This window comes from Pongo pygmaeus, chromosome 1 (genome assembly GCF_028885625.2).
Source record: "Pongo pygmaeus isolate AG05252 chromosome 1, NHGRI_mPonPyg2-v2.0_pri, whole genome shotgun sequence".
Lineage (NCBI taxonomy): Eukaryota > Metazoa > Chordata > Mammalia > Primates > Hominidae > Pongo > Pongo pygmaeus.
The window spans coordinates 199,268,997-199,296,787 of NC_072373.2; the positions used below are offsets into that span (position 1 = coordinate 199,268,997).

The following is a 27,791-nucleotide window of genomic DNA, read 5'->3' on the forward strand; positions in this document are numbered from 1 at the left end:
AGTGTATTTTTAAAAGTTCAGCCATGAGATGATTGGTGAAACCCGCCAATGAATAAGGGTGTGTTCTATTATATGACTCGGTCTTCTTTTGTACATGATTGAAGTTCTGCATTTGAAGTAGGAGGATAGGAGACAGCAAGTCCACCTAGGATGATAACAGCTGAATTTCTCAACAGACACTTCAAAGCCCTAGGGGTTAACTTAGAGAGTCAAAAATCCCACCCATAACCCTGCCCCTAAACACCAGGGCTAGGGAACACTGTGGCCCTCAGGTGATTTCCTTTAACTGGGTGTGGGAGGCACACAAGGGCAGAAGGAGCAGGAAACACTATGCAAATCGAGGCCAGGACAGTACGGAGGGCCTGTTCATGACAGAACACAGGTAAAACTCTCCTCAGAAAGAGCATGTGGAAAAACACAGATCATGCCTGAGACCTGATGGATTAGAGCACTGGCTACCGGGGAATTGAAAGGAAGGGGCTTCACCGCGCAGGGGGGGCCAGAGGTGCCAGTCTTGGAAATGCAGAATTGCTGGGAGATGGGGAGGCATGTACAAAGGAAGCATCCTCTGGAGACTCATAGTGAAGAGAACAAACAAATGAAGTAACTGGCAGAAATTACAGGTCCTGGTGGAACAAAATAGAATCCGACAACGAGAACATACACCATGTATGTCCCGCAAGGAAGACAATATCTCCTAAAAACGCAAGAAAAGTCATTTTGGGCAAGCACTTTATATCCAGTAATGCGGCCCATGTATCAAGACCGTGAGAAAGATTATTAAACATGCTAAACTCAGCGAGACCTGATTCCCTCATGAGGACTCTGTTAAGGATGAGTACCACTCAGCAAGTGATGACTGTGACATTCACTTTTGAACAGCTCATGAGCATTAATATATTTAATTGTGGATCTAAACCAAAAACCAAAGTGCGGGCAAGATGACAACCACAGAGTGTCACTGCTGTATGTTTAGGTTCAAATACTATTATGAGAAGTGGCAGGTAAAGGAGGTAGGAAAAAGAAAACACATCATGTAATTGACTGTCATATGGAAATATTTGACGTTGGAAGTCATAATTTAAAACATATAAACCAAATATTAGAAGTGTGTCTAGTTCAAAGGGGGGAAAACTATGAAACATTTTTAGTTAATATCAAACATGAGCTATACAACCCTTCCTAAATGCCAGAGGCACACACAGACACACACACTCACACTTTCTCAAAGAATATAAATAACTAGAACCAAGAAATGGAGTAAATACATTCTGCTATATATGGTAAACATAGCCTACAAGGTGGAAGAGATTAGAAAATAAACAGGGAAATGGAAACGTTTTTATTAATTCGCATCAGTACCCACCAAAACCAATCAGCATAACAAAAGATTATAACACTGAATGTAAAAAAATCCAACAGTCCAGAGTGATAGGCAAAGTTTTTAATTATATAGATTAAAATAACTTTGGACAAAAATTAAAACGCAGGCAGAGAATTTTTTTTTCAACAACAGACACTAGCAAAAACAAAGGCCCAGTAAAAATTGAGACAGAAAATTTCCAGATGATTAATAAATGATAAAATGTTTAGAGGATGATCATTGGAATACAGGACATTTATACTTTTAAAAACCACTCTCCCAAATACTTCATTATAAGTAAGGTGTCTCTAAAAGGGATAGATCTCCTAGACCCCTCCTTAACCAAGTAACCAGTCGTGATATCGTGATAATGCTGATGGACAAACTAGACCTTCCCTGCCCACAGATGGGCTGAGGTTGGAAACTCACAGTGTTGACTCTGCAGTGTTCTTGACAAAATGTTTAGGCTGAATTTAATCATGAAGACATTTTCAGACAACTTCAGAATGTAGACCATTGAGCCAGACAGCTGACCTGTCCTCTACAAACAAATCCATGTCACCACAATCAATGACAACAACAAAAAGATGAGGAAATATTTGGGGTTCAAAATAACTAAAGAAATGTAGCTACATTATCATTTACTTTTTTTGAACCCAAAATTTCCCTCCTCCTTTTTGTTGTGTGATTTGTGGTGACGTGGACTGTGTGAAGGAGACAGGTCAGTTGTCCTGCTCAGTGTTCTACATTCTGCAGTTGTCTGGCGATTATCTCCTATGAAACTCAGGCTAAGCGTTTTCTGCAAGAACATGGCATTGTTCATATTCTGCACCGGAAGAGTCCCGGGTGACATGCTGTCTCCTGCCAGCGGCTCCTGACTCCTGTTCTTTATAGGATGGAATTGAAAGGAGCAGGGCTAAGGCCTCTCAATGCTGTTTGTCCATCTAGCCGTGGTCTTCCTAAGTATTGATATCAATTGGAGACTGAAGGACTATGGCTTCTCTACTCAAAGGAGCCTAGTGGGATTGCAATTGTCAAGAGCAGTCAGTGGTTCTGAAATACAATCCTCAGCCAAGGATCCCTCCTGTGTCACAGATGGATCAGCTAAAACAAACCAACACTGAAGATACAAAGAATGGGGTTAGGTTCATTGAAATCAGGGTAACACCTTTGGATGAGCTAAACACAAAGATGACACTGACCTTAAGCAGGTATAGAAGCTCAGAGACATGCCTGCAAAATGAAATTCCTGAGGAATTTTGTAGCTACCCAGAGATATCTGGTTCAAATTAGAATGTCTGGCAGATCACTCCCGGCATGTGCTACATAGTCATGTGAATGTGTCACACCTAACTTGGGTCCAATGTCTTCAGACTGAGCACAGGTGGCTACTGGCATGGTCTGAGAATAGGAATAGAGCCATGCCCACTTTCCCATCCTATGTCTGGGCTTCCAAAGGGAACTACAGTTTCATTCAAACCTACATGTGCCTATAGGTCCTGCCTGCAGCAATGACATCTCTCAGCTTAGTAAGGGCTGCTTAGTGTGGGAATATGACTCCCATCTGGAAGACCAGGTGGTGCCTTATCACCGTCAAAGTAAAAAACCTGTTGTCCACGTCAAGGGCCAAGCTGACGTGTTGTTCGTCAAATGAGTAAAAGGCACTTCTGTAGTGTTGGAATGAGGCATGTAGTTCAAAGTAAGTTGAAGGAGTCAAATAACATCTATCCAGTGAGTCCTGCAAGACTTCAGGCTCTTCTGCTTCCATCAGCACCCCGTCGAGCCTGGAAAAGGAGACAAAACTAAAGAAGCAGCCATGGAAAATCAGACAACACAGAGCCCCAACTAGATTTCAGGGGGAACATAAGGAAGTGGTTAAAAAAGGAAAAGGATACATCCATTAATGATGTAAAAAAATTATTGCTTTTATGTTGGGATAGAACAGGGCCAGGTAGAAAACAATGAAAGAGAAAGACAGAGAGAGACAGAGAGAGAGAGAGAGAGACAGACAGAGAGAGAAAGTGAGCTCAGTGAATTTGCCAGGTGACACACTGATAAGGGAGTAAAAGGACACTCTGAGTTAGTGCCTTCATGACGCACAGCAAACAGTGATCATGAGAAGAGTGAGCGCAATAGTTTTCCATCAAGTGTGCTTAAAATTCCATGCAGTCGCCATAAGGGTACAACTTCTGAGTTATGGTCAACCTATGGTACATTAGTAAATGATAAGGGGAGGAAGAAATGGAAACCTAAACGTCTACTGCAATGAAAACCAATAGAAATGTCAGTAGAAGTAATTCAGCCTTCATTGAAAACATGAAATCAAACACAGTGTTTTCCCTGGATCTGTTTTCTCCAGGTGTTAACACAGAATTAAGCGACCACAATTGCTGAAAGTTACCTGGGGCATGGTAGGTTTTGATCTTCTTCCCCTTCTTGGTACTTTTCAATTTCTGCAATAAATTCAGACATGGACAGACACATTAAGCTGATTCCCCTACACACATAACATTCCACTGTCTAATCCTCACACAGGGACCTCAGGCTCCTCAGTATAAGAATAGGACACTGTGAGGGATATATTTCAGGAGGCCTGAGGCTGGTCATGATAGAGATTCCTTGGTTTTTGTCCCAGAAACTAAGGGTAAAATGTCCCTATTCTGGTAGATCATTATCCCGATATCATTTGTCCCAAGTTTGTGCAAATGGTTATGCCATATTTTTCCAATCAATTTAAAGCAAATGCCCTCAAATGATTTCTAGGAGAAAAACTGCAATATTGAGCCCTGTCTCATCAAATACTCAGATTGTTCATGGTTGTGAGGATTTTAGACACTGAAATTAGAGTGAGAAAGGAAATCTACGAACCTTTGAGTCAAAATAATATTTCTCTGAATTTGTCCCATCTGCCCAGGTCCAATGCCTTGAGAGTAGAATCAGAGTGCCACAGGCATGGCCTGAGACTAGGAAGAGAGCCACGCTCACTGACCCATCCCATGTCTGGGCTTCCAGGTAGAACTAGAGTTTCATTCAACCTACATGTGCCTATACGTCCTCAGTGCAGCAATGACATCTCTCAGCTCAGTAACGGCCTCTTGGAGCAGGAATATGATCTCTATATGGAAAACTCAGTGGATCCTTATCACCTTCATAGAAAGGTACTCACCATCCACGTCAAGAGAAAAGCCAATGTGTTCTTCCTCTAATGAGTAAAAGGAACTTCCGTAGGGCTGGCATGAATCAGGCACTTCTAGATAACTGGAAGGAGTCGAATAACATCGATCCAGTGAGTCCTGCAAGTCCTCATGCTCTATTACCTCCAGCAGCTCTCTGCTGAGCCTGGAAAAGTAGAAAAAGTAAAGAATAAGCCAGGGGAAATCAGACACAACAGAGCCCCAACTAGATTTCATGGGTAGCAAAAGGAAGTGGTTAAAAAAGAAAAAGGATACATCCATTAATGAGGTAACAAATTATTGCCTTCAGTTGGGATGGAACAGCCCCAAATAGAAAAGAATGAAAGAGAAAGACAGACAGAGAGACAGAGAGACAGAGGCAGAGAGAGAGAGAGAGAGCGCTCAGTGAATTGTCCAGGTGACACACTGATGAGGGAGTACAGGACACTCTGAGTTAGTGCCCTCAGGACACACAGTGTACAGTGATCATGAAAAGACTGTGCTCAATAATTTTCCATAAAATGTGCTCAAGTTTCCATGCAGTCACCATGAGGATACAGCTTTTGAAGTATGGTTGACCTACAGTAGGTTAGTAAATAAGGGGAGGAAGAAACGGAAACCTAAATATCTACTGCAATGAAAACTAACAGCAATGTGAGTAGGAATAATTCAGGCTTGGTTGAAAAAGTGTAATCGATAATGTTGGCCTGCTCTGCTTTCCCTGAACCAGGAGTCTCCAGGTGTCAACACGGAATTAGCTGTTGACAATTGGTCAAACTTACCTGGGGCATGGTGGGCCTTGGTCTTCTTCCTCTTCTTGGTCCTTTTTAATTCCTGCAATAAATTCAGACAGGGACAGACAAAATAAGCCAATTCACCTACACCCATAACAGTCCACTGTCTAATCCCCACACAGGGGCCTCAGGCTCCTCAGCATGAGAACAGGACAATGTGAGAGATATACTTCAGGAGGCCTCAAAGCCAGTCAATAGAGATTCTTTGGTTTGCATCTCAGAACCAAGGGTGAAATGTCCCTATTCTGGTAGACAGTTATCCCAAAATCATTTATCCCAAGTTTGTGCAAACAGTTATGCCTTATTGTTCCCATCAATTCAAAGAAAATGCCCCAGATGATTTCTAGGAGGAAAACTGCAGTATTCAGCCCTGTCTCATCAAATGCCCAGCTCATTCATGGTTACAAGACACTGAAATTAGAATGAAGGAGGAAATCTACAAACCCTTGAGTCCAAATCATTGTTCTGTGATTTTTTTACATCTGCATGGGTCCAGTGTGCTGAGAGTGGGCTCAGGTTGCCACAGGCATGGCTGGAGACTAGGAATAGAGCCGTGTGCACTGACCCATTTCATGTCTGGGCTTCCAACGGAAACTACAGTTTCATTACAACTCTATACGCCCACAGGTCCTGCCTGCGGCAATGACATCTCTCGGGTCAGTAAGGGCCACTTGGAACAGGAATATCACCCCTATCTGGAGGACCAGGTGGAGTCTTATCACCTTCATAATAAGGTACTCACTGTCCACTTCAAGAGCCAAGCCAAGGTGTTGTTCCTCCGGTGAGTAAAAGGCACTTCTGTAGGGCTGGCATAAGTCAGGCAGTTCAAGATACCCACAAGGAGTTGAATAAAATCTATCCAGTGAGTCCTGCAAGACTTCAGGCTCTTTCTCATCCAGCAGCTCCCTGCTGAGCCTGGAAAAGTAGGAAAAGTAAAGAATAAGCCAGGGGGGATCAGAAACCACACAGCCCCAGCTAGATTTCATGGGTAACATAAGGAACTGTTTGAAAAGAAAAAGGACAGATCTACTAATGAGGTAAAAAATTATTGCCTCCAGGTTGGGACAGACCAGGGCCAGGTAGAAAAGGATGAAAGAGAAAGACACACACACACACACACACACACACACACACACACATTGAGAGAGAGAGAGAGAGCGAGAGAGATAGTGAGCTCAGTGATTTGGCCAGGTGACATACTGATGAGGGAGTCAAAGAACACTCTATATTAGTGCCCTCAGGACACACAATGAAGAGTGATCATGAAAAGAGTGGGCTCAATAATTTTGCATAAAATGTGCTCAAGCTTCCCTGCAGTCACCATGAGAATACAGCTTTTGAGGTATGGTCAAACTTCACTAGGTTAGTAAATGATAAGGATAGGAAGAAATGGAAACCTAAACATTTACTGTAATGAGAACCAAAATCAATGTTAGTAGACATAATTCAGACTTGTCTGACAAGATGAAATCATTACTTTCAGCATGTACTGTTTTCCCCGGACTTGGCGTCTCCAGGTGTCAACATCAAATTAACTGTCCACAATTTCTCAGACTCACCTGGGACCTGTGGCCTCTTGGTCCTCCTTTTTCACTTGATCACACCAATGTCCTGCAAATAAATTCAGACGGGGCCTCTTACATGAAGCAGTTCTTCCTTGCACACAGAAACATTCCTCTGTCCAATCCTAACATAGGGACATCAGTCTTCTCAGTGTGAGAACAGGAGACTTTGTGAGAAATATACCAGGAGGCCTGAGGTCAAGTGTTGAGAGAACTGACTTGGTTCTTTTCATGAGCCTTGGGCAAAATTCCCCTGTTTTGGAATGTGATCTTCCCAATGTGCTCTGTCCTAGGTTTGAGTACACAAAAGAGCAATGTTTTTCCCAATAGATTTGAGGCAAATCGTTCTAACGCCTTGTAGGAGAGATACTGCAATATTCAGGCTTCTCTCATCAAATACCCAGGATTTGATAGTTTATGAGATTGTGGACACTGAGATTTGATGGAGGGGTGCAATGTACCAGCTCTTGAGTCAAAATGAGACTTGGTTCTACACAGAAGCATCAGCTATTATGGCTTTTGTGGGTGAAAAGCCAGCCATTTATCTAGAAAACATACCAGCAAGATGATGGACAGATGAGCTAAAACAAGCCAACTTAGAAGACACAGAAAATGGGGATAAATTCAGTGAAACCTGGGTCACATCTTCCACAGAGAGGTAGACAAGGGTGACACTGGCCTTGGGCAGGTAAAGAACTGCACAGACATGCTTTGGGAACAAAACTCATAAAGAACTTTGTAGCTGGCAAGAGATATTTAGTTCAGGTGAGCTGATCTGACAGACAACTCCTGGACATGTGCTGCATAGCTTGGTGTGAGTTTGCCACACCTGCCTTGAATTCAATGTCCTGACAGTCGGTCCAGGGTGGCACGGGCATGGACTGAGACTAGGAAGAGAGCAAAGCTCACTGACCCACCCCACGCCTGTGCTTCAGACTCGATTCCAGAGTGATTGAAATCTACATTGATATATAGGTTCCACCCACAGTGATGGAAACTCTCAGCCCAACCAGGTGGGCAAGGCCCAAAGATTATGGGGTCTACTTGGGACATGAGCTGGAGCTTTATCACCTTCACAATGGAGTACTCACTGCCTATGTCAAGAGCCAAGCCGACTTGCTGTTCCTCTACTGAGTGAAAGGTGCTCCGGTCAGACTGGTATGAGGCAGACATGTCAGGAGGAATTGAGAGAGTCGAATAACCTTCATCCCAGGACTCCTGGGGGGCTTCCTCCTCTTCAGACTCCTGCAGATTCCTGATGAGCCAGGCAGGACAGGGATAACAGAAGATATAACCAACAGAGATTAGACAATAAAACCTTCCAGATGATCTGATAGGAGACAGAATGGAGTGCTCACAGAAACCAAAGGCATTTTTCCTTCAAGAGAAATAAAACTATCCTTCTAAATGCAGGCTGGAGGGTGACTGTTCAGAACAAAAATGGGCAGCACATGCTCAGTACATTTGCCACAGATCAGCCAATGCAGGGCACCCAGACTCTCCCTGTAAACTACCATCATGACTTGCAGCACAGAGAACTAACAAAGGACTTCAACTACTTCGTATAAATTGGGTTGAATTTTACATGCAGCATTCAAGTGAACAGAGCTCTTGAGGCAGTGCAGACACAGATCTTGTGGATTAGGTGTCCCCTTTTTACAATATTTTGATATAATACGTTTATTTTTTCAATTTCTTTGCTTGCACAAATACTAACAAACATACTAACAAACAATAAGCAGAAAGCATACATACATTCTCTCTCTGGATTTAAACACATGGGAGAGAACAGGTGACACCAAGAAATCCCTGTTTGAAGGTCTGGAGTGGACCTCCAGCAAACTCCACCAGACCTGCAGCTGAGGGACCTCACTGTTAAAAGGAAAACTAACAAACAGAAAGGAATCAATGTCAACAAAAGGACATCCACACCAAAACCCCATCTGTAGGTCACTAGCATCAAAGACCAAAGGTAGATAAAACCACAAAGATGTGGAGAAATTGGAGCAGAAAAGCTGAAAATTCTAAAAACCAGAGCGCCCCTTCTCCTCCAAAGGATCACAGCTCCTCACCAGCAATGGAACAAAGCAGGATGGAGAATAACTTTGACGAGCTGACAGAAGTAGGCTTCAGAAGTCGGTAATAACAAACCTCTCCGAGCTAAAGGAGGATGTGCAAACCCATCGCAAGGAAGATAAAAATCTTGAAAAAAGATTGGATGAATGGCTAACTGAATAAACAATGTAGAGAAGAACTTAAATGACCTGATGGAGCTGAAAACCATGGCATGAGAACTATGTGACACATGCACAAGCTTCAGTAGCCAATTCGATCAGGTGGAAGAAAGGGTATTAGTGATTGAAGATCAGATTAATGAAATGAAGTGAGAAGAGCAGTTTAGAGAAAAAAGAGTAAAAAGAAATGAACAAAGCCTCCAATAAATATGGGACTATGTGAAAAGACCAAATCTACATTTGATTGGTGTACCTGAAAGTGACAGGGAGAATGGAATCAAGCTGGAAAACACTCTTCAGGATATTATCCAGGAGAACTTCCCCAACCTAGCAAGGCAGGCCAACATTCAAATTCAGGAAATACAGAGAACACCACAAAGATACTCCTCGAGAAGAGCAACTCCAAGACACGTAATTGTCAGATTCGCCAAGGTTGAAGGAAGGAAAAAATGTTAAGGGCAGCCAGAGAGAAAGGTCAAGTTACCCACTAAGGCAAGCCCACCAGACTAACAGTGGATCTCTCTGCAGAAACCCTACAAGCCAGAAGAGAGAGGGAGCCAATATTCAACATTCTTAAAGAAAAGAATTTTCAACCCAGAATTTCATATCCAGCCAAACTAAGCTTCATAAGTGAAGGAGAAGTAAAATCCTTTACAGACAAGCAAATGCTGAGAGATTTTGTCACCACCAGGCCTGCCTTACAAGAGCTCCTGAAGGAAGCACTAAACATGGAAAGGAACAACCAGTACCAGCCAGCCACTGCAAAAACATGCCAAATTGTAAAGACCATCGATGCTAGGAAGAAAGTGCATCAACTAACAGGCAAAATAACCAGCTCACATCATCATGACAGGATCAAATTCACACATAACAATAGTAACCTTAAATGTAAATGGGCTAAATGCCCCAGTTAAAAGACACAGACTGGCAAATTGGATAAGGAGTCAAGACCCATCAGTGTGCTGTATTCAGGAGACCCATCTCACGTGCAGAGACACACATAGGCTCAAAATAAAGGGATGGAGGAAGATCTACCAAGCAAATGGAAAGCAAAAAAAAAAAAAAAAAAGCAGGGGTTGCAATCCTAGTCTCTGATAAAACAGACTTTAAACCAAGAAAGATCAAAAGAGACAAAGAAGGCCATTACATAATGGTAAAGGGATCAATTCAACATGAAAAGCTAACTATCCTAAATGTATATGTATCCAATACAGGAGCACCCAGGTTCATAAAGCAAGTCCTGAGAGACCTAAATAGAGACTTAGACTCCCACACAATAATCATGGGAGACTTTAACACCCCACTATCAATATTAGACAGATCAATGAGACAGAATGTTCACAAGGACATCCAGGACTTGAACTCAGCTCTGCACCAAGCAGACCTAATAGACTTCTACAGAACTCTCCACCCAAATCAACAGAATATACACTCTTCTCAGCATCACATCACACTTATTCCAAAATTGACCACATGGTTGGAACTAAAGCACTCCTCAGCAAATGTAAAAGAACAGAAATCACAACAAACTGTCTCTCAGACCACAGTGCAATCAAATTAGAGCTCAGGATTAAGAAACTCACTCAAAACCGCACAACTACATGGAAACTGAACAACCTGCTCCTGAATGGCTACTGGGTAAATAACGAAATGAAGGCAGAAATAAAGATGTTCTTTGAAACCAATGAGAACAAAGACACAACATACCAGAATCTCTGGGACACATTTAAAGCAGTGTGGAGAGGGAAATTTCTAGCACTAAATGCCCACAAGAGAAAGGAAAGATCTAATATCAACACCTTAACATCACAATTAAAAGAACTAGAGAAGCAAGAGCAAACAAATTCAAAAGCTAGCAGAAGGCAAGAAATAACTAAGATCAGAGCAGAACTGAAGGAGATAGAGACACAAAAAACCCTTCAAAAAAATCAGTGAATCCAGGAGCTGGTTTTTTGAAAAGATCAACAAGAAATCCCTGTTTGGCTAGTTCACCTGGCTCATCTGATTGCAAGTTCCTATCTTGAGAGGACTACAAAATTAAAACCAACACAAGGGCCACAAATAATGTATAACATTGTTAATAAGGACAACTTGTAGCTGGGTGAATGGAAGAAAAAGTTCTATTCATTGCTTCCTCATTTTCTCTAAATCTACAATCTCCAGCTGCCACTATTGAATTAACAGCCCACAATTCCACAGCATTACCTGGGAGACACTGGCCCTTTTTCTTCCTCTTCCTCATGATCACTTTCATTTTCTGTAAATAAATTCAGAGAAGCAGGTCACATTAAGCAATTCACACTTCATGTATAACCAAATCAGTGTCCAGTCATAGCACAAGGACATAACTGTTCTCAGTGCAAGAATATGGATTCTGACAGGAGTATTCTAGAGTGCCCTAGATTAAGTCTGGTGAGAAGTAGATGACCCTGCTTTCCAGACCCACAGGCCAAAACTTCCCTCTACATGTAGACCATAATGACATATTCATTATGGTCTACGCAAAGTTAAACAAAATTTTTCCCCCAAAATCACCAACAATTGGTCAAACAATTTTCTAGGAGTGTTGTTGCAATACTGACTTATATCACCAGGTAACATGGACATTAAATGTTTAGAGGGATCCACACATGAAACTTGACTGATAGATAAATTCTAACAACTCTTGCATTAAAAAGAATCTGTGATGTGGGAGGTCAAGGCAGGTAAATCATTTGAGGTCATGAGTTCAAGAACAGCTTGGCCAACATGGGGGAACCCCGTCTCTACTAAAAATACAAAAATTAGCCAGATGTGGTGCTGAGCACCTGTGGTACCAGTGACTCAGAAGGCTGAGGCAGGAGAATCACTTGAACCCGGCAGGTGGAAGTTGCAGCAAGCCAAAATGGAAAGACTGCACTCCAGCCTGGGTGACAGAGCAAGACTCCATCACAAAAAAAAAAAAAAAGAGGGAGAATCTATGATGCTACAAAGAAGCATTGGATCAGCCATTGCATTGATGGGGTGGAGAACCAGGGTCCAGCCTTGCTTTATGGAACTATATCAGCAAAGTAAAAGAGAAAAGTTTCTGTCCTGATTTCAAGGTGACTGTGCAGCTAACTAAGCTGACTTAAAGGAGATCAAGATTAAAGCTGAGAACAGTGAAGCCTGGGGAACAATATTTCCAAACACAAAGGCAAGGCTGCCAGTCTCCTTAAAAAGGCAGAGAAACTCCATGGACATTGTTCAGGGACAGACGACTTAATCACAGGTGACAAGAGATACTGAATTGAAGCTACCAGGCCTCATGGATACTTCCTGTGTACCTCCTGCACTCAGGTGACTAAGAGATTGTCACACTTGTCTGGGGTCCAGTAACTTGACACTGCGGACTGGGAGACAAAGGTATGACATAAGCTGAGAAAGACAGAAAACCTCCCTGATATCTCTGTTTGGAATCCCATCATAGATTTTATTAAAACCAATTTGTGTGTATAGAGCCAGTCTTCAGAGTTTATCTTCCTCAGCATAGGAAAAGGTGTGAGACAAAGGAAAATAGAGGCTACCTGGGAGAAGGTTTAGAGCATCCTGCCATTCATCATCAGAGGATGAGTCAATGAGAGTTGAGTCGACTTGGTCTTCCTCAAATGTGATTTTGCTGTTCACGTGAGGCTGGCTGGACTCACAAGGGCCGTGGCTATTTGAACAAGTGACGGCACATTCCTCCAGTGAGTCCTCAGGGACTTCCTTTTCTCCAGCCTTCTGCACCTCCCTGATGAGCCAGGTGGGAGAGAGATGACAGAACATTAAACACAGAGGGATTGGACCCCAGGGAGTCCTAGCTGGTTTTGACAGGAGGCATTAAGAGAGTGGTCCCAGAAAGCAAACAGGAACAGTGGTTCCCTTTAAGAGGGAACAGGCAATCCTCTTCTCTCTGCAACAGAGCATGGCTGCCATGGGAGCCCGAGAGGAAGAGAGCAACTGGTGTTCATTGCACTGGACAGATAGGAGCCGAGGAGAATGAAGACTCAGCTATCCCTGTACGGTACAGACATGACACCCGCCACACACAGAGAAACACACCAGCTGCCACACCCTGTGTCCAAGCTGGGTTGAGTTTCACATACTGTGGCCAAGGGAATGCAGGCTTTCGGCCCATCGTAGATGCCAGACAGGGTGTGCCTCCTAGACCTTTTTCATATGTTACCACCCATTACTTGCTCCCGATTATTCAGTGTTACCTGGGGACACATAATTCCTGTACTTTCTCAGCCTCCTCAACTTTAACATCTTCATCCTCATCTTCGTCATTTTCTGTAAATACAGAGGTGTTCGTTCAGATATTTCCCACTTCACACTCTGCAAGCACAGTCAGCCCAATGTGCACACAGACAGGAACATCTAGGCATGGGTCACTGTTCAACCGAAAGCTCTCATGTTTTATCTTTAACAAAATGCCCTGGCATGGTTTCCTGATCCATCAGGCAACGCATTTCTGATCTGGAGGGCCACCATCAAGATGTGGCCAAATATTGAAAAGACCTTTTGCTCCCCATGTGATGGAGACTTCTACAGCCTCTCTCTGGACTTTGGCAGCTGTCTCCCCCACCCCGCTACAGGTCTGATTCCCAGGCACAGGCTTGATGTCCTGTCACAGTTCACATTTCAAACCTAATTCTTTCTCTTAGGAGAGGACAAACTTGTCCTACAGTCCTCTATGCATCAGGAGACTTCACAGGCCCTCCATGTGGCTTCTGTCCTGTTATTCATGGACATTCCCTCCATGGGGAGTGCTCCAGTCTCAAGCACTTCCTACCACCAAATGCCCCCACATCAAGTGCCTTCTCCAACACCACACGGCGAGGGGCTTTATCTCATTTTGAAAAGCAGTCGTAAGTGTTCCCACATTTGGATGCTTCAGACCCTTGCAAGGGACAATTTGCCTGCCTTTGCAGATGGAGACAGAGAAACTCAGGAAGGATAAATCACTCACTCACCGACAGTTACTAAGAACATTGCCAAAGAGACAGCCTAGGAACCCGCCTTCTGAGTCCAGAGCTCTTTTCACTCTAACAAGCACCCTCCTGTCACAGCCTCCTTCCTGTCCTTTAAAACTAGAAACGTGCTGCTTCTTGCTCCAAAGACCACCTTCCATCAAGGAAGGAGGGACATTTGCAATACTGTGACCTCCAACCCCATGGGTTTCCCATCTCTGTTCTTACCCAGGAAGTCCTGGTCATGTCATGGCCACATATGTTTAGTGGAAAAAAACACCACCGATACAACTGTCATTGTGAAAGTATGGAAGTCTGGAGTCTCTCATAAGCCTGGGGTTTTGGGTCATCAGGGCCTATGGCCACCTTACCTGGGCTGAGCTTTTGGATGAGGTGCTGTGCCAGCCTACATCCCTCAGCCAGCTGTTCTCGGAGGTCCCGCCCCTGGGAGTTGTCCGACTCATCCGGAGGGAGGAGGGCCTGGAGATGCTGACTCAGTGAGCGGGAGGCATCTCTCCCTTCCCGTAACTTCTCCCTTAACTGGGTCAGCTCTCGTTCCTGAGAGTGAACCAGGACTTTATATTGCCTAAGGTGAGATAGTAGAGAAAATTTAACAGTGGAAAGGGATGAGTGATCAGTTCTAATATTGCGACACAGATTTCTGAGACAATGTCCTCAAGGAGACCTCCAAGCAGAAGGTCAGCACCTGTGTAAAGAAATGTCTGTGGCCAAGAGAAAGAACAAAAGATGGTTCACAGGCTTCCTCTGTATGAGAGAGGGCTCCTGGAAGACCCTCCACGATCTTCCATTCATCTTTCTCTTCTGTCAACAAAAGTAGGTGTCTTCCTAATTCAGTTTCAAAAAGACATCCATCCTTTCAGTTCCTCACTCTGGCCATGGACATTTCCATGTGAATATACACATAGTGCATCTTGGAGCGACTGGATGCAAAGCCATGGACAGAAATGAGGCCAGGTGCAGATGGGGCCAATTGAAAAGACGAAAGAAAAGAATGACAGGCTCGAGAAGGCAACACTGATGGAGTGAAAGGATGAGAAGCCGCAGTCAGTCAGGAGGTGATTCTGACTAAGGGTGAGTGGGGTGGTGATGGCACATCATTTTGGGTATGCTGAATGCTGCTGGGTGGTTCCCACTCCTTCGGTTAATTTTGTGTTATGCGCATTTCACCTCAACAATTACTTGTTTGAAAAACAGAAAATAAGGCTCTGAGAAACAACTGCAACCCATAACTTATTATTAGCCTTGTTCTCTGCTTGATAAATCTTTGTGTGTCATGAGCCTGCCATGGCAATTCCTGCCCTTCCCCTGGCCCAGCTGAGCTCTGATTTCTCCCCACCGAGCTGCTGTACTTCAGAGATTTACACAGCTGCCACCTGCCTGACCCCACGGGGCCCCCTCACCTGAGCTCCTCAGCTTGCCCGAGCTGCTCTGCAAGCTCCTCTTCCTTGAACAGCCGCTCATCCCTCAGCATAGATTTGATGAGGTCTTTGCAGTCTTCATACGCTGAGAAAAGACACACACGCCTGCCTCAGTGAAAGGCTGGACATGCTGCTCTGGTCACTGCCTACAGAGCAGGAGCCAGGTCCATCCCAAGGACAAAACTATCCCCAGTACCAGGCTCTAGGCAGGGATTTCCACATCTTTACTCTTCAGTCTCCAGACTTTCTGGCATCTGATCCTCCAAAATTTAGAGACGAAGAAAGAGAAACTCAAGGCACATCAAGGAAGTGGACAAGATGATTCAACCACAACGAAGTGGAGTCAGAATTCACAGCCCCTGAGGTCTGACTGAATGCCCGGCCACTTTCCCAAGCCTTGCAGCCTCTCCTCTAAAACACTGCACTGGGGCATGAAGTAGTGATTTCTCCCACAGTCGGGAAGGCCCCTCGGACTATGGGACTGATGGTTTCCCTTTTACTGGCAATTTCAAGGACAAATATGTCAAAGATCTTAAACATCTTTGATTTTTAAATCATATCTTCAGATGTGATTTTAAAAATCACATCTGAAGCATAAAGTATGAGACATCAGACCATAAGGCCATGAAGGAAATCTGCCCAAATACTAATAAGGTTTGTGTTAATTTAGAAACAGTAGAATGAAGAACTAATAGATAGTGTTTACTCTGTGCCAATAAACGTTCTAGGAGATGGACAAGAAATAGCTCATGTAATTCACTGTAGCAATTTACCGAGGTAGGTATTTCTCTAGTACCCTATGTACAGATGAGGAAACTGAGGGACAGACAAGACAAGCAACTTGGATGGAGCCCAGGAGACAGGCCCAGCGTCCCTGCTCTGCACACTGCACTGCTACTTCCACACTCGGGCGTGATCTTTCTTCCTCTTTAAGAACAAGAGCCTGTGCCCCAGGAAGCAGGACTTCCCTCTCACCAGGGTACTCTCTGCTTTTCTTTTGATGAGTCTTGCCCTGTCGCCCAGGCTGGAGTGCAATGGCATGTTCTTGGCTCACTGCAACCTCTGCCTCCTGGGTGCAAAGGATTCTCCTGCCTCAGCCTCCCGAGTAGCTGGGATTACAGGCGCCCGCCACCACGCCCAGCTAATGTTTGTATTTTTAGTAGAGATGGGGTTTCTCCATGTTGCCCAGGCTGGTCTCAAACTCCTGACCTCATGATCCACCCGCCTCAGCCTCCCAAAGTGCTGGGATTACAGGAGTGAGCCACCATGCACAGCCCCTACTCCCTGCTCTTGATGCTGTCACTTATAGATACCACAGGTTCTATTAGGAGCAGACTCCTCTTGAAGCCCCTCAGAGTGGGTACTGTGTACTATCACCAAGTTTCCCTCAGGGTCCCTAGAACAGAGCTTTGCCTATTGGGCCTCAACAGAAGCTTGAACAGAATAAGGGTTCACTAGTCCCAGACATTTAGTACAACAGACTAGATGTTATTTGTCTGCCAGATCTTATATGGTACAGAGAGGATTCTTGAAAACACGATTTAGCCTCTTGGAGAAAACGGGTCATTCTGTGCCTGTGTCCCAAATGAATAACTGCGATTTTAACTCTAGGCGCACCCCCACCTGACTGCAAACATGGAAAGTTGCTAAATACTTTGGTACCTCTGACTTCCAAATTTAACAAAATGTGAAAATGCCCATTTCTATTTTCCTAGAAGTATGGGAAGGTTGAAATTATTTTTGATGGAGAGAGCATTTAGTTTCTCAGAGAGAAGACAGGACATCATTCATCACTTTTGTGATGGTGAGCCTAGAGAACTTACCGTAATTATTCTGCCGGTTGGCCAGGAAGTAGGCCAGTTGAGTTACAAGAAATTTCTGTTTGAGGTTTCTGAACTGCTGTTTGTTCTCTGCCAGCTGGGGGCGGGATTTCTTGTTGATTTCTAGAATGTTCATCTCTGCCTTCTCACTGGACCAAGGGCCGGTAGATATCACCACGCTGACGTTTGCGGCAGAAGAGGTGGAGCCAGGGACTGGGGAGAAGACACCCAAACACACGATGGGTTAAAAACTGATGAAATCAAATAGGTTTAATCAGGACTGAGGGATGTCAGTAATTGAAATTCTTAACTTACTGTTGAGAAAAATGTGATCAGTCCCCACAGCACTTTAGGATCCTTAACGACAAAAACAATGTTCGAGGTGCCTGAGCTCAGAGCTGAAGGCATTGCCAATAGCTCAGTCTCCGACAAGAGTGAGGAAGATTGTGGCCAGTGTGCCAGGTAACGGTCTGCAGTTGCAATAACAGAATTATAAGGTGGGGGTGTCATGGAATCTTAGGAGCCCTGCATTCCAATTGCCTAGGCTTTGCTGAAACACAGGCACCCTGGTCTCACCTGAGGGTCACCACCAATGGGGATCATTCCTCCAAAATTCACCCTCAGTATTCATGTACCCTTGTGACAATGCTACAGACCCATCTCTTTCCCAATATGTCTAAGCACATTCCTCACTGTTTATCGCCTGTCTGTACAACATCATCCAGGCAGAACCGGTTTCCCAAAAGGTTATATTTTCTTAATGGTGGTCATGAAGTCACCCCACCGGCTCTAAATTAAAACAGATCTTAAGGCTTTTCCACAAGTGTAAGATATCAAACTTTTAGCCTGCCATGATTTCCTCTGGGTCTTCTGCAGTTTTGTCTGTATCCACTAGAAAGTGAATGAATAATTCATTTGTAAAAAATGTTGTCTTTCCTGTGTCAGTATTCTTCTTGCTGCTTCCCATTGTTATGTTGATTTCTTTTTTCTTACTGGGGCACCATCTTTGCTTTTCATTACACTCTAGACCAGTTTGACATCCCTATGTCCAGAGCTCTTCGTCTATGTGGGTTGATTTGTTTCTTAATGTCACTGAGTGCTACATTTTATACTTGTCACTCATGGATGTCATTCTAGTGTCACAAGAGCTCTTTTCAAGGTATCAAGTGATCAAAATCATTTATATAGAGATCTCCTGAAAACACGTGTGACCATCTATCTTGGGAAGTTTCATAAACCTGATGCTATTTTGTTGTTTCCATTTTGTTTTCCCATATACTGAAAAGAACAGGGCCATGAGCGGTTCTTACGGAATATGGTTTGATATCTATTTCATTGGGTTGGACTAACACCATTGATTTTTGGTTTCATTCCACTAACAGAACATGGTAAGATCAAGGTTATGGTCACGGTTAGTTGGTGATCCTCAGTGTTGCAGTAGAAGGTGAGTTTGAGATGAGAGGAATGAGTAGGAAAGAGTGATCCCCTGAACCACCTCCTCACTTTCTCAGCTTTCATCCCCATCTAGGTTTTGTGAGCCTGGAACTTGGGAGACTGTTCTGTATCCCAGGTCTCCTACGATTGGTTGCTGGACTTGCCTGAGTTGAGGGTGCAGTGAGTGTGATCCTGGGCTGCCCAGCATTCATGTGGAAGTGAAGGAAGGAGGACTGGATCAATCCCATTTCAAAGCGTGTCTCTGTGCAGCCCATGCTGTCCTCCAATGACACTGTAAGGATACTGCTTTGAGACGTATCAACAGCTTTAAGTAAATGTATTTTCTGGCATCTGGGAGACCTGACATTCTGTGTCATAATGAAAATCTGTCATGTTTCTTTATTTTAAAAATGATAAAACTGCAGGTTCACAGAGTTACATGACTTACTTGAGGTCACACAGGGATGAGTTTTCAGCACTGCCAATAAAAGCAATCACAGTAATTATTCAGTAATTATTCATAGGACCCATATAATTCAGTAAATATTCACATAATTATTTACTAGTTCTTCATTGACCAATTCGTACAAGGCATTTTGCTCAAAACTGTGCTCATATTTGGACATTGTATCTTCATCATAATCCTGTGGTAATGCTATTATCCATAAGTAACAGGTAAGAAACCTGAAGAAGAGGGATAGCAAAGCATCTATTTGGACATATTTCCATCTTTTTTGGTTTTTGTGATGCTGGAAGAATGACCAGAATGAGTCATAGGAAGAGTATACATTCCTGTAGTATTTTCCAGGACAGAGGTGTGACCTCCTAGAGTACTGGGACCAAAATTCCCAAGTGTCTGCAACCTTGCTTTAACAGTGTGGGAAATAACATCTATCACCTGGAATTCCCCTGGAACTCTGGAATATACAAGAGAAGTATGAGACTTGGGTCTTCCCTTGGTGTGTTTAATTCACTCTTCTATGGAATACCACTGATTCTCACTAAGACTTTGGCCTTTTCATAACCACAGTGTGCATTTTATGGAGAAGATTTTACAGTTTGCTCTATTTAGAAAGAATAAATATGAGCAATGGTTTAGGTTTTATGCCCTGGACTTAATATTTTTCTGATTCCTGTTTTGAGATTAAATTCTCATGTAAATAGAAAAATACTTATTATTTCTCATAAGGCCAAGTTTGTTATTAGTTTGAGTTTTTGAAGATGAAGTATAAACTTTTGATTTTATCTTTGTCTGTCCCCGTCAGCACCACTCGTTGTCTCTCAGTATGACCTGGACTTGCCCCTGCACTTACCCTCGTCCTGCTGAACCATCTCCATGCACTGTCCAATTCCATCAGTGATTTGGGCTCCTCCCAAGGCTCCCTGAAAAGGGCACAGGGATCAGGACGTTAGGCACATTCCAGACACAAAGGCAACCCATACTGTAGAGTGGGCAGCTGTGTTTCCACTTCCCTAATATTCCAGTGATGTCCTAAAACTGAAAGGAACACTTTCCCTTTTTAGGGGTCTGTTCTTCATGTCTCAGTGCCTCTGATCTAGTGAACACAACTGTCCTGAAAGTGAAAGAACTTGCTAAATTTCTAGTTTCTTGTTAGGTGGCTAAAATAGATTTATAAGACTTCCTTACTTACCCATGACTAATGAAGTTTGAATTCTTAGCAGTACGATTCTTTTTCTTGTAAGGTGAGCAGCTTAGGAAAGATTGGCCATCTTGCTGTGCAAAAAGAGGCAAACTTAATTTCTACTCAAAGCATGCTTGAATTTGAAATTAGGGCTTCCACTCTTCCGAAGTTGGAGTGTCACTGCATCAGGCATGTGTCCCGAAGGGCTCGTGTCTCTGCTATACTCAAAGTTTAAATGGAGCCCAGCAAGCCAGATCTCCTTTACTTCTAGGTTCCCTCAACAGTTTCTCCTCTGCTTTAGAGACTGCATTGAAAATATTCTTGTTCTGCTGTTGTGTTTTGGCTGTGGAATGATGTGATGCAGCTCAATGGGTCCTACCCCCAAGTTGATCGAAGTAAGCAACAGCTGGGAAAGTCAGTGCAAATACAAGTTCATTGTTCTCCTTGCAGGGATTCCGATTCAGAGGGCTCAGGTGGGGTCTGGAATGTGTTTGTTAACATGACTCAGATGTGCAGTCAATTTGGGGACCCACTGACAGCATTGACCTTACAGTTTATGGGATGATTCTTTCTGTTTTGCTGATGAAGAAACTGAGGCACAGAGAGTCTGTAACTTGCCCAAGTTCCCCTTGCTGTAAGTCCTGGAGCCAGATATCAGGTGGACCAGCCTCTTCCCATCCCCTTCCCACATTTTCCAATTCAGCTGGGTCAGTTCTTTCCAAGTATGTATTTCTCTCCCCTACACCTCATTTCTGAAAAAAGGAAAACTTCTGGAATTTAACTTCTTTCATCTAACACATTTCCTCACAACATGCAGCCAGCATCATATTTTGGCCACTTACTATTAAAGTGAGATGCTTTTTTTTGTTTTGAGACAGGGTCTTATTCTGTCACCTAGGCTGGAGTGCACTGGTGATTATAGATCACAGCAACCTTGAACTTCTGGGCTCAAGCGATCCTCCTGCCTCAGCTTTCCAAGTAGTTGGAACTCTAGGCACACATCACCATTTCTGGCTAATTTTTTATTTTTCATAGAGACAAGGTCTTACTATGTTGCTCAGGCTGGTTTCGAACTTCTGGCCTCAAGCGATCCTCCCACCTAGGCCTCCAAAAGTGCTGGTATTACAGGAGTTAGCTACTGAACCTGGCCCTGAAATGCTTTTTTTTTTTCTTTCTTTTTTTTAAGGAAAATACAGGACATGGAGATGTGGAAAGACACCTTGCTTTATTACTGTTGTTATTATTATTATTTCTACAGTATAATTTATATATCACAAAATTCACCATTTTTAAGCATACATTTCAGTGTCTTTTACCATAATCCAAAACTTTCGCAACAATCACCACTACCTAATTCCAGAATATTTTCATAATGCCAAAAAGCATGCCTGTACTATGGGCAGTCACTCTCCAATTCCCCCCTTCTTGCGCTCTCTGACAACCACTAATCTACTTTCTCTATATATTGATGTACTTGTTCTGGGCACTTCCTCTATATGGAATAACAAAGCGTGGTATTTTCTATCTGCTTCTTAGAATATTGTTCTCAAGTTTCATCCTTTTTAGCCTGCATCAGTACTTCAACTTTTTATGGCCAAATAATATTCCACTATATGGTTGTACCACATTTTGTTTATTCATCAACTGATGGTGGTTTAAGATGTTTCCACTTTTTAACTATTATGAATAATGCTGCTGTGAACAGCTTTGTACAAGTTTTTGAGTGAACACCTGTTTTTCGTTTTCTTGGTTATAAACCTAGGAGTGCAATTGCTGCATCATATGTCACTTTATGTTTAACTTTTCTTTATGTTTAACTTTTTGAGGAACTCACACACTGTTTACCAACTTCAGTAGCTATGCCATTTTAGATTCCCAATAGTAATATATGAGAATTCCATATTCTCCATCACTTTTGAAACATGTGTTGTCTTTATTTTTTTCTTAAGTCATACTGGTGGGTGTGAAGTGGCATCTCATTCTGGTTTAAATTTACATTTTCCTACTGATGAAAAACATTGAACATCTTTGCATGTGCTTCTTGGCCATTTGTGTGTTTCCTTTAGAGAAACCTCTACTCACAGCTTTTTTCCCATTGTTAAATGTGGTTGTCATTTATTGCTCAGTTATATGAATTCCTTATATACTCTAGGTACTAGACCTGTGTCAAATATATAATTTGGAAATAGTTCTCCCATTATGTGGATTATCTTTTCACTTCCTTGATGGTGTCCTTTGAAGCATATAAGTTTTTTATTTTAATGAAGTCCATTTATCTATCTATTTTTTGGTTGTTTGTGCCTACTTTAAAAATGTCTAATCCAAAGTCACAAAGATTTGTACCTATGTTTCCTTCAAGACATCGTCTTTTGAATGAGAACTTTCCTGGGTTTTAGAGGAGGGTGGACATTGTTTATTTACGCCTCCTGTCCATTACCAATTTTTCTCCTGATTGTTATTCATATGCTCACCACCCCTCCATGGAGTATCCATGGCCTGTAACAGAGCTCTGGGGACTGATATCCTTCCACTGACTTTGGTGCTGGTGAGAGCCCTGGTCATGTGATTCAGCTTGGCCTTAACCCGACCCAGTTGCACATATTCCTCAGGCCCTTTAGAGTTGAAGTTGAGACCTCTGTGAGAACGCTTGCCAGTCCATGCTGTTCTAAGGCTGGAGCAAACTTCCTCTGTCTATTCCAGACAGAGGGGACTGCAGGGGTTGGACTCACTCAAGATATTTCTGGTGTTAGAAAGACCTGTTTCAGGGTTTGGGGAAGATTGCTCAATATGAACTAGGTCCTCTCTAATTATTTTTGCTGTATGTGTGACTTCTTTCTAGAAACAAAGAAGAATATTTATGTTAGAACATTTTGTCTATTCTTTGTCAATTGTTGTTTATCTACAATTTTAACATGGATAAAGGAGAGTTCAGTGTAAATATATTCTTAACAGCTAATTATGGCTCATGTCCACTGCCATGTGATCATATTTAAATCTATCAACTATCCTGTTACTTAGGTATTATCCTGTTCCTGATGAGAAAACAAACTCAGAAAGATTGCAAAATTTCCCTAGGTCATAAAACTAGTGAGGAGAGGAATAAGAATTAGAAACCAATTCCTTTTGGCCTTCAAAGCTAACCTTGTACCATTAGATCAAACTGATTCACATACTTTTGCTGGAATTAGTCTCAGAGTTGTGGTTCTCGCTTGGTTTTTCCAAGGAAACAGTGTGCCACTTTAATATCATTTCAAACTTTGAAATTTAAAACTATTTTTATTATACTTTTTTTGTCTTTGTTCTATTCCATTGCTTTTGGTTTCTTCTCAACGGATCCCTCTTATTTCTAGGCTAAATATTTGTTACCTACTTTCTGTCAATTTTCAATTTTTGAGTGTTTGTTATTGCTCTCTTTGTTGTATGCTAACAGTTCTTCACTGAGGTAAAATTTGCATAGAGTATACTGCAAAAAACCTAAAGGTACAGATTAATAAATTTTAATATAATTATACATTGTATAATAACACCCAGTTAAAGACAGAGAACATTTTCCCCCATGCCACAAAATTCTGATGTGGTTCTTGCCAGTCAATACTCATCCCCCAAATGAAGAATATATTCTGAATGTTGTCACTGCATTAGCCCCTTTGTGTTGCTGGAAAGGAATACCAGAGGCTGGGTAATTTATAAAGAAAAGAGGTGCCTTTTGCTCATAGTTCTGCAGGCTGCACAAGAAGCATGGCACCCACATCTGCTCCTAATGAGGGCCTGAGGCCGCTTCCACTTGCAGCAGAAAGTGAAAAGGAACCAGGGTGTGCAGAGATCATATGGTGAGAGAGGAAGCAAAAGAGAGCAAGTAAAGGTGAGAGGCACTTTTTAATAACCAGCTCCTACAGGAACCAAGAGAGTGAGAATTCATTCACTACCTTCTCCCAGGGTGGGGATTAATCTATTCATGAGGGATCCACTCCCATGACCCAAACACCTCCCATTTACCCCCACCTCCGACACTGGGGACCACATTTAAACTTGCGATTTGGAGGGGACCAATATTTAAACTTAGCAGCCACCATAGATTCATTTTGCTTGATCATGTGCTTCATAAAAATGGAATCATTTTGGCTGGGCCTGGTGGCTCATGCCTGTAATCCCAAGACCTTGCAAGGCTGAGGCAGGCATATCACCTGAGGTCAGGAGTTCAAGACCAGCCTGGCCAGCATGGTAAAACCTTGCCTCTACTGAAAATACAAAAAATTAGCCAGGTGTGGTGGCAGGTGCCTGTAATCCCAGCTACTTGACAGGCTGAGGCAGGGAAAATTTTTGGAACCCGGGAGGCAGAGCCGAAATCGTGCCACTGCACTCCAGCCTGGGGGACAGAGTGAGACTCCTTCTCAAAAAAACAAAAAAATGGAATCATTTAGTACTTTCTCTTGTTTTGACTTCTCCTACTCAGGTGCTTATATAGGCCACTAATTTGTTTGATTGTGTTTTTCCCTTGTTTCATTTTGTTTTGGCCAAGTAATATCCTAGTGATTCTATATTATTACACAATTTGATATCCATTTTTCTGATGGGAGACAGGTTTACTTGTTGGCTACTGTGCATAAGTAACTATGAATATTCTCATACAATTATTTCTGTGAAGGTACATACTTATTTTCCTGGGTATCTATAGCTACGGATGGAGTTGCTTGGTGAATGGGAAGAAAATGGACACAGAGTTTTGCAAAGTCATTGTATTATTTTACATTTCTAAGAAAGATGTAGGCCATTTCCAGTTGCCCTACATTCCCACACACTTAATATTTTCAGTCTTTTAAATTATAGCCATTCTACTAGGTGGGTAGTGATATCCTATTTTGGTTTTCTCAAGCCTAATGTTCAGTAAGATATGTTCTTATGGAAAATATCTTCTCAAAATTTTATGTTCATTGATATACTGGTGTGTTTGTCATTTTCTTTGTAATCTATAGGGGTTCTTTATATATTTTTATATATTTTGAATGCATCCATTTATATATACATATTTTTTGCTATATTATATAGCAAATAATTATTTTCTATTCCTGGTCTACAGATAGCTTTTAAGTTGTTAAACAACAACATAATAAGCAGAAGGTTTTTAAAAATGAAGTGCAATTCGCTTGATTTCTTATTGTGGTGAATGTTACAGTATCTAGTCTAAGAAACATTTTCTTATGTCAAGTTCAGGGAATTATTTCGTATTTTTCCTTTACAAGGCTTCTAATTTTAACTTTCACATCTTAAGTTAATTTCAATGAATGATGGAGAGTGGTTAATATTAACTTTTTAAAACAACAAATATTATTTCACTCAAAATCATTTTACTTAAAAGTCTTTCATTTCCCCAATGAAGGGCATTGGTGTCTTTGTTTTTAAAACATTTAGAAGTGGCGGCGTGAGCATGTTCTCACTCATGGATGGGAATTGAACAACGAGAACACTTGGACACAGGGCAGGGAACATCACACACCACAGCCTGTCCTGGGGTGGGGGGCTGGGGGAGGGAAAGCATTAGCAGAAATACTGAATGTAAATGACGAGTTAATGGGTGCAGCAAAGCAACATGGCACATGTACACCTATGTAACAAATCTGCACGTTGTGCACATGTACCCTAGAACTTAAAGTATAATAAATATATATATATGGCGGTGCGAGGGCCGCTGCAGAGCCTTGGTGAGGAGGGCAGCCCCTGCCCGCAGCTCTCCGCCTCCCCTGCCCGCCAACCCAGGCGGCCCCAGCAGCAGCGACCAGGGGAGCCCTGGCAGCCGCGCAACGGCCGGGTGGACGCCTCTATCTACAGCCTCGTGGCGGATGGGACCTGTCAGGTTCGCGGTCATCGTGGGCAACAAGGACTCACCCTCCCTCTGGGAAAACCTTCGTGAACATCACGCCAGCTAAGGTTGGTGTCCTGGTTGGCAAAGACTGGTCAAGCTTTTTTGTGAATGGGCTGACACTGCGGGGCCAGAAATGTACTGTGTCCCGAACTCACTGCTGCAGGATGGGGAATTGACTGTAGATCTTCAAACGAAGAGCATCGGTGGAGCCCCCACCTTCAATGTCACTGTCACCATGACTACCAAGACACTAGGCCTGCTGATGGGCAAAGAAGCTGTCCATGGCAGTTTCATCAACAAGAAATGTTATGAAATGGCCTTCCACCTTCAGCGTTCCCAGTACTGACCTCCTTTGTTCCTTCCCCTCAACTGTTCCCCACAGCTTTGCTCCCCTTTCCTTCTCATACACACATATGCCATTTTAATTTTGGGGGCCATTACCCCACACCCCTATTGCTGCCAAAACCACATGGGCTGGGGGCCAGGGATAGATGGACAGACACCTTCCCCTACTCATAGCCCTCCTGTGTGTGCTTGGAAAACTTTTTTGAGGGATTTTTTATGAATAAAAAAGATTCTACTAAAACAACTAAATAACTATACATACGTGGTCATATTGTTTGAATCTGTATTCTTGTACTTTGATATATTTATGAATACTTACACCAGTACTACTGTTTTTAAATTACTGTAGCTTTAAAATCAGGTTTGAAGTCTAGCAGAGTAAGTCCTTCAACTTACTGCTTCTTCAAGACCGACTTGACTATTCTAGGTTCTTGGATTTTCAAATACATTTGGAAATTAGCTTTTACATTTCTCTAAAATCTCCTGCTAGAAATATTAATCAGAATTCTGTTGAGGTAATATGCTAACAAAATTGAACCTTCAAATCAATGAACATGATACATATTTCTCTATTTAGTCTTCTTTAATTTTTCTCACTAATTGCTTTTAGGGGCCTTGTACCTGCTTCATTGTATGTATTCTTAAGCATGTAATGATTCTGACTATTAATCTCTATTGTGTATTGAATTTCATTTTCTAGCTGCTAACTGCTAGTATGGAGAAATTAAGATGATGAAATCAACGCTATAAAGGCATCATTTAGGTGCAACAGGCTGCACCACTTTAAAATGTGTAATTCAATGCATGTTTACAAATGTATACACTAATGGAACTACTGCCACAACCAAGATAGAGGAATTTCCTATGCCCCAAAGTTTCTTGTACCCCTTTGCAGTTCACTAGTCTTTCAGCCCTCCGCCTTAAGGAGCTGCTGTCACTTCAGGTCCGTTTCCATTTTCAACCATTTTCTATAAACAAAATTATACCCGTATTCTTTTGTGTCTGCCTTCTTTCATGTATCAACATAATTTTAAAATCCATCCATACGAGTATTTGCATCAACGGTTAATGCCTTGTAATTGCTGAGTAGTATTCCTTTGTGTGGCTATACCATGTTTGTTTATACTTTCACTTGTTATTGGACATTTCTA

At 42.5% G+C, this 27,791-nt stretch overlaps 1 protein-coding gene and 1 pseudogene across 1 annotated transcript; one reads left to right on the forward strand and one right to left on the reverse strand.

Moving 5' to 3' along the window:
* Positions 1–1,430: 1,430 nt before the first annotated feature.
* Positions 1,431–17,794, reverse strand: LOC129020697 (neuroblastoma breakpoint family member 3). The gene is made up of 14 exons (XM_054465420.1): positions 17,674–17,794; positions 17,362–17,571; positions 15,521–15,623; positions 14,471–14,685; positions 13,347–13,419; positions 12,672–12,877; positions 11,332–11,383; positions 7,984–8,147; positions 6,890–6,941; positions 6,073–6,245; positions 5,319–5,370; positions 4,530–4,702; positions 3,765–3,816; positions 1,431–3,147 (listed from the first exon to the last, which is right to left on the reverse strand). The coding sequence occupies exons 2-14, from the start codon at positions 17,492–17,494 to the stop codon at positions 2,904–2,906; spliced, it is 1,692 nt and encodes a 563-aa protein (XP_054321395.1). The 5' UTR covers positions 17,495–17,571; positions 17,674–17,794; the 3' UTR covers positions 1,431–2,903.
* Positions 17,732–26,641, forward strand: LOC129006708 (profilin-1-like; annotated as a pseudogene).
* Positions 26,642–27,791: the final 1,150 nt, after the last annotated feature.

Excerpts from the sequence above, each read along its gene's own strand:
- LOC129020697 (XM_054465420.1), bottom strand. The coding sequence starts at position 17,494 with ATGAACATTCTAGAAATCAACAAGAAATCCCGCCCCCAGCTGGCAGAG. Across the intron at positions 12,878-13,346 it reads CAGGAATTATGTGTCCCCAG|GGAGGTGCAGAAGGCTGGAG; the intron begins GTAACACTGAAT and ends CTGGCTCATCAG. Across the intron at positions 8,148-11,331 it reads AAAGGGCCAGTGTCTCCCAG|GAATCTGCAGGAGTCTGAAG; the intron begins GTAATGCTGTGG and ends CTGGCTCATCAG.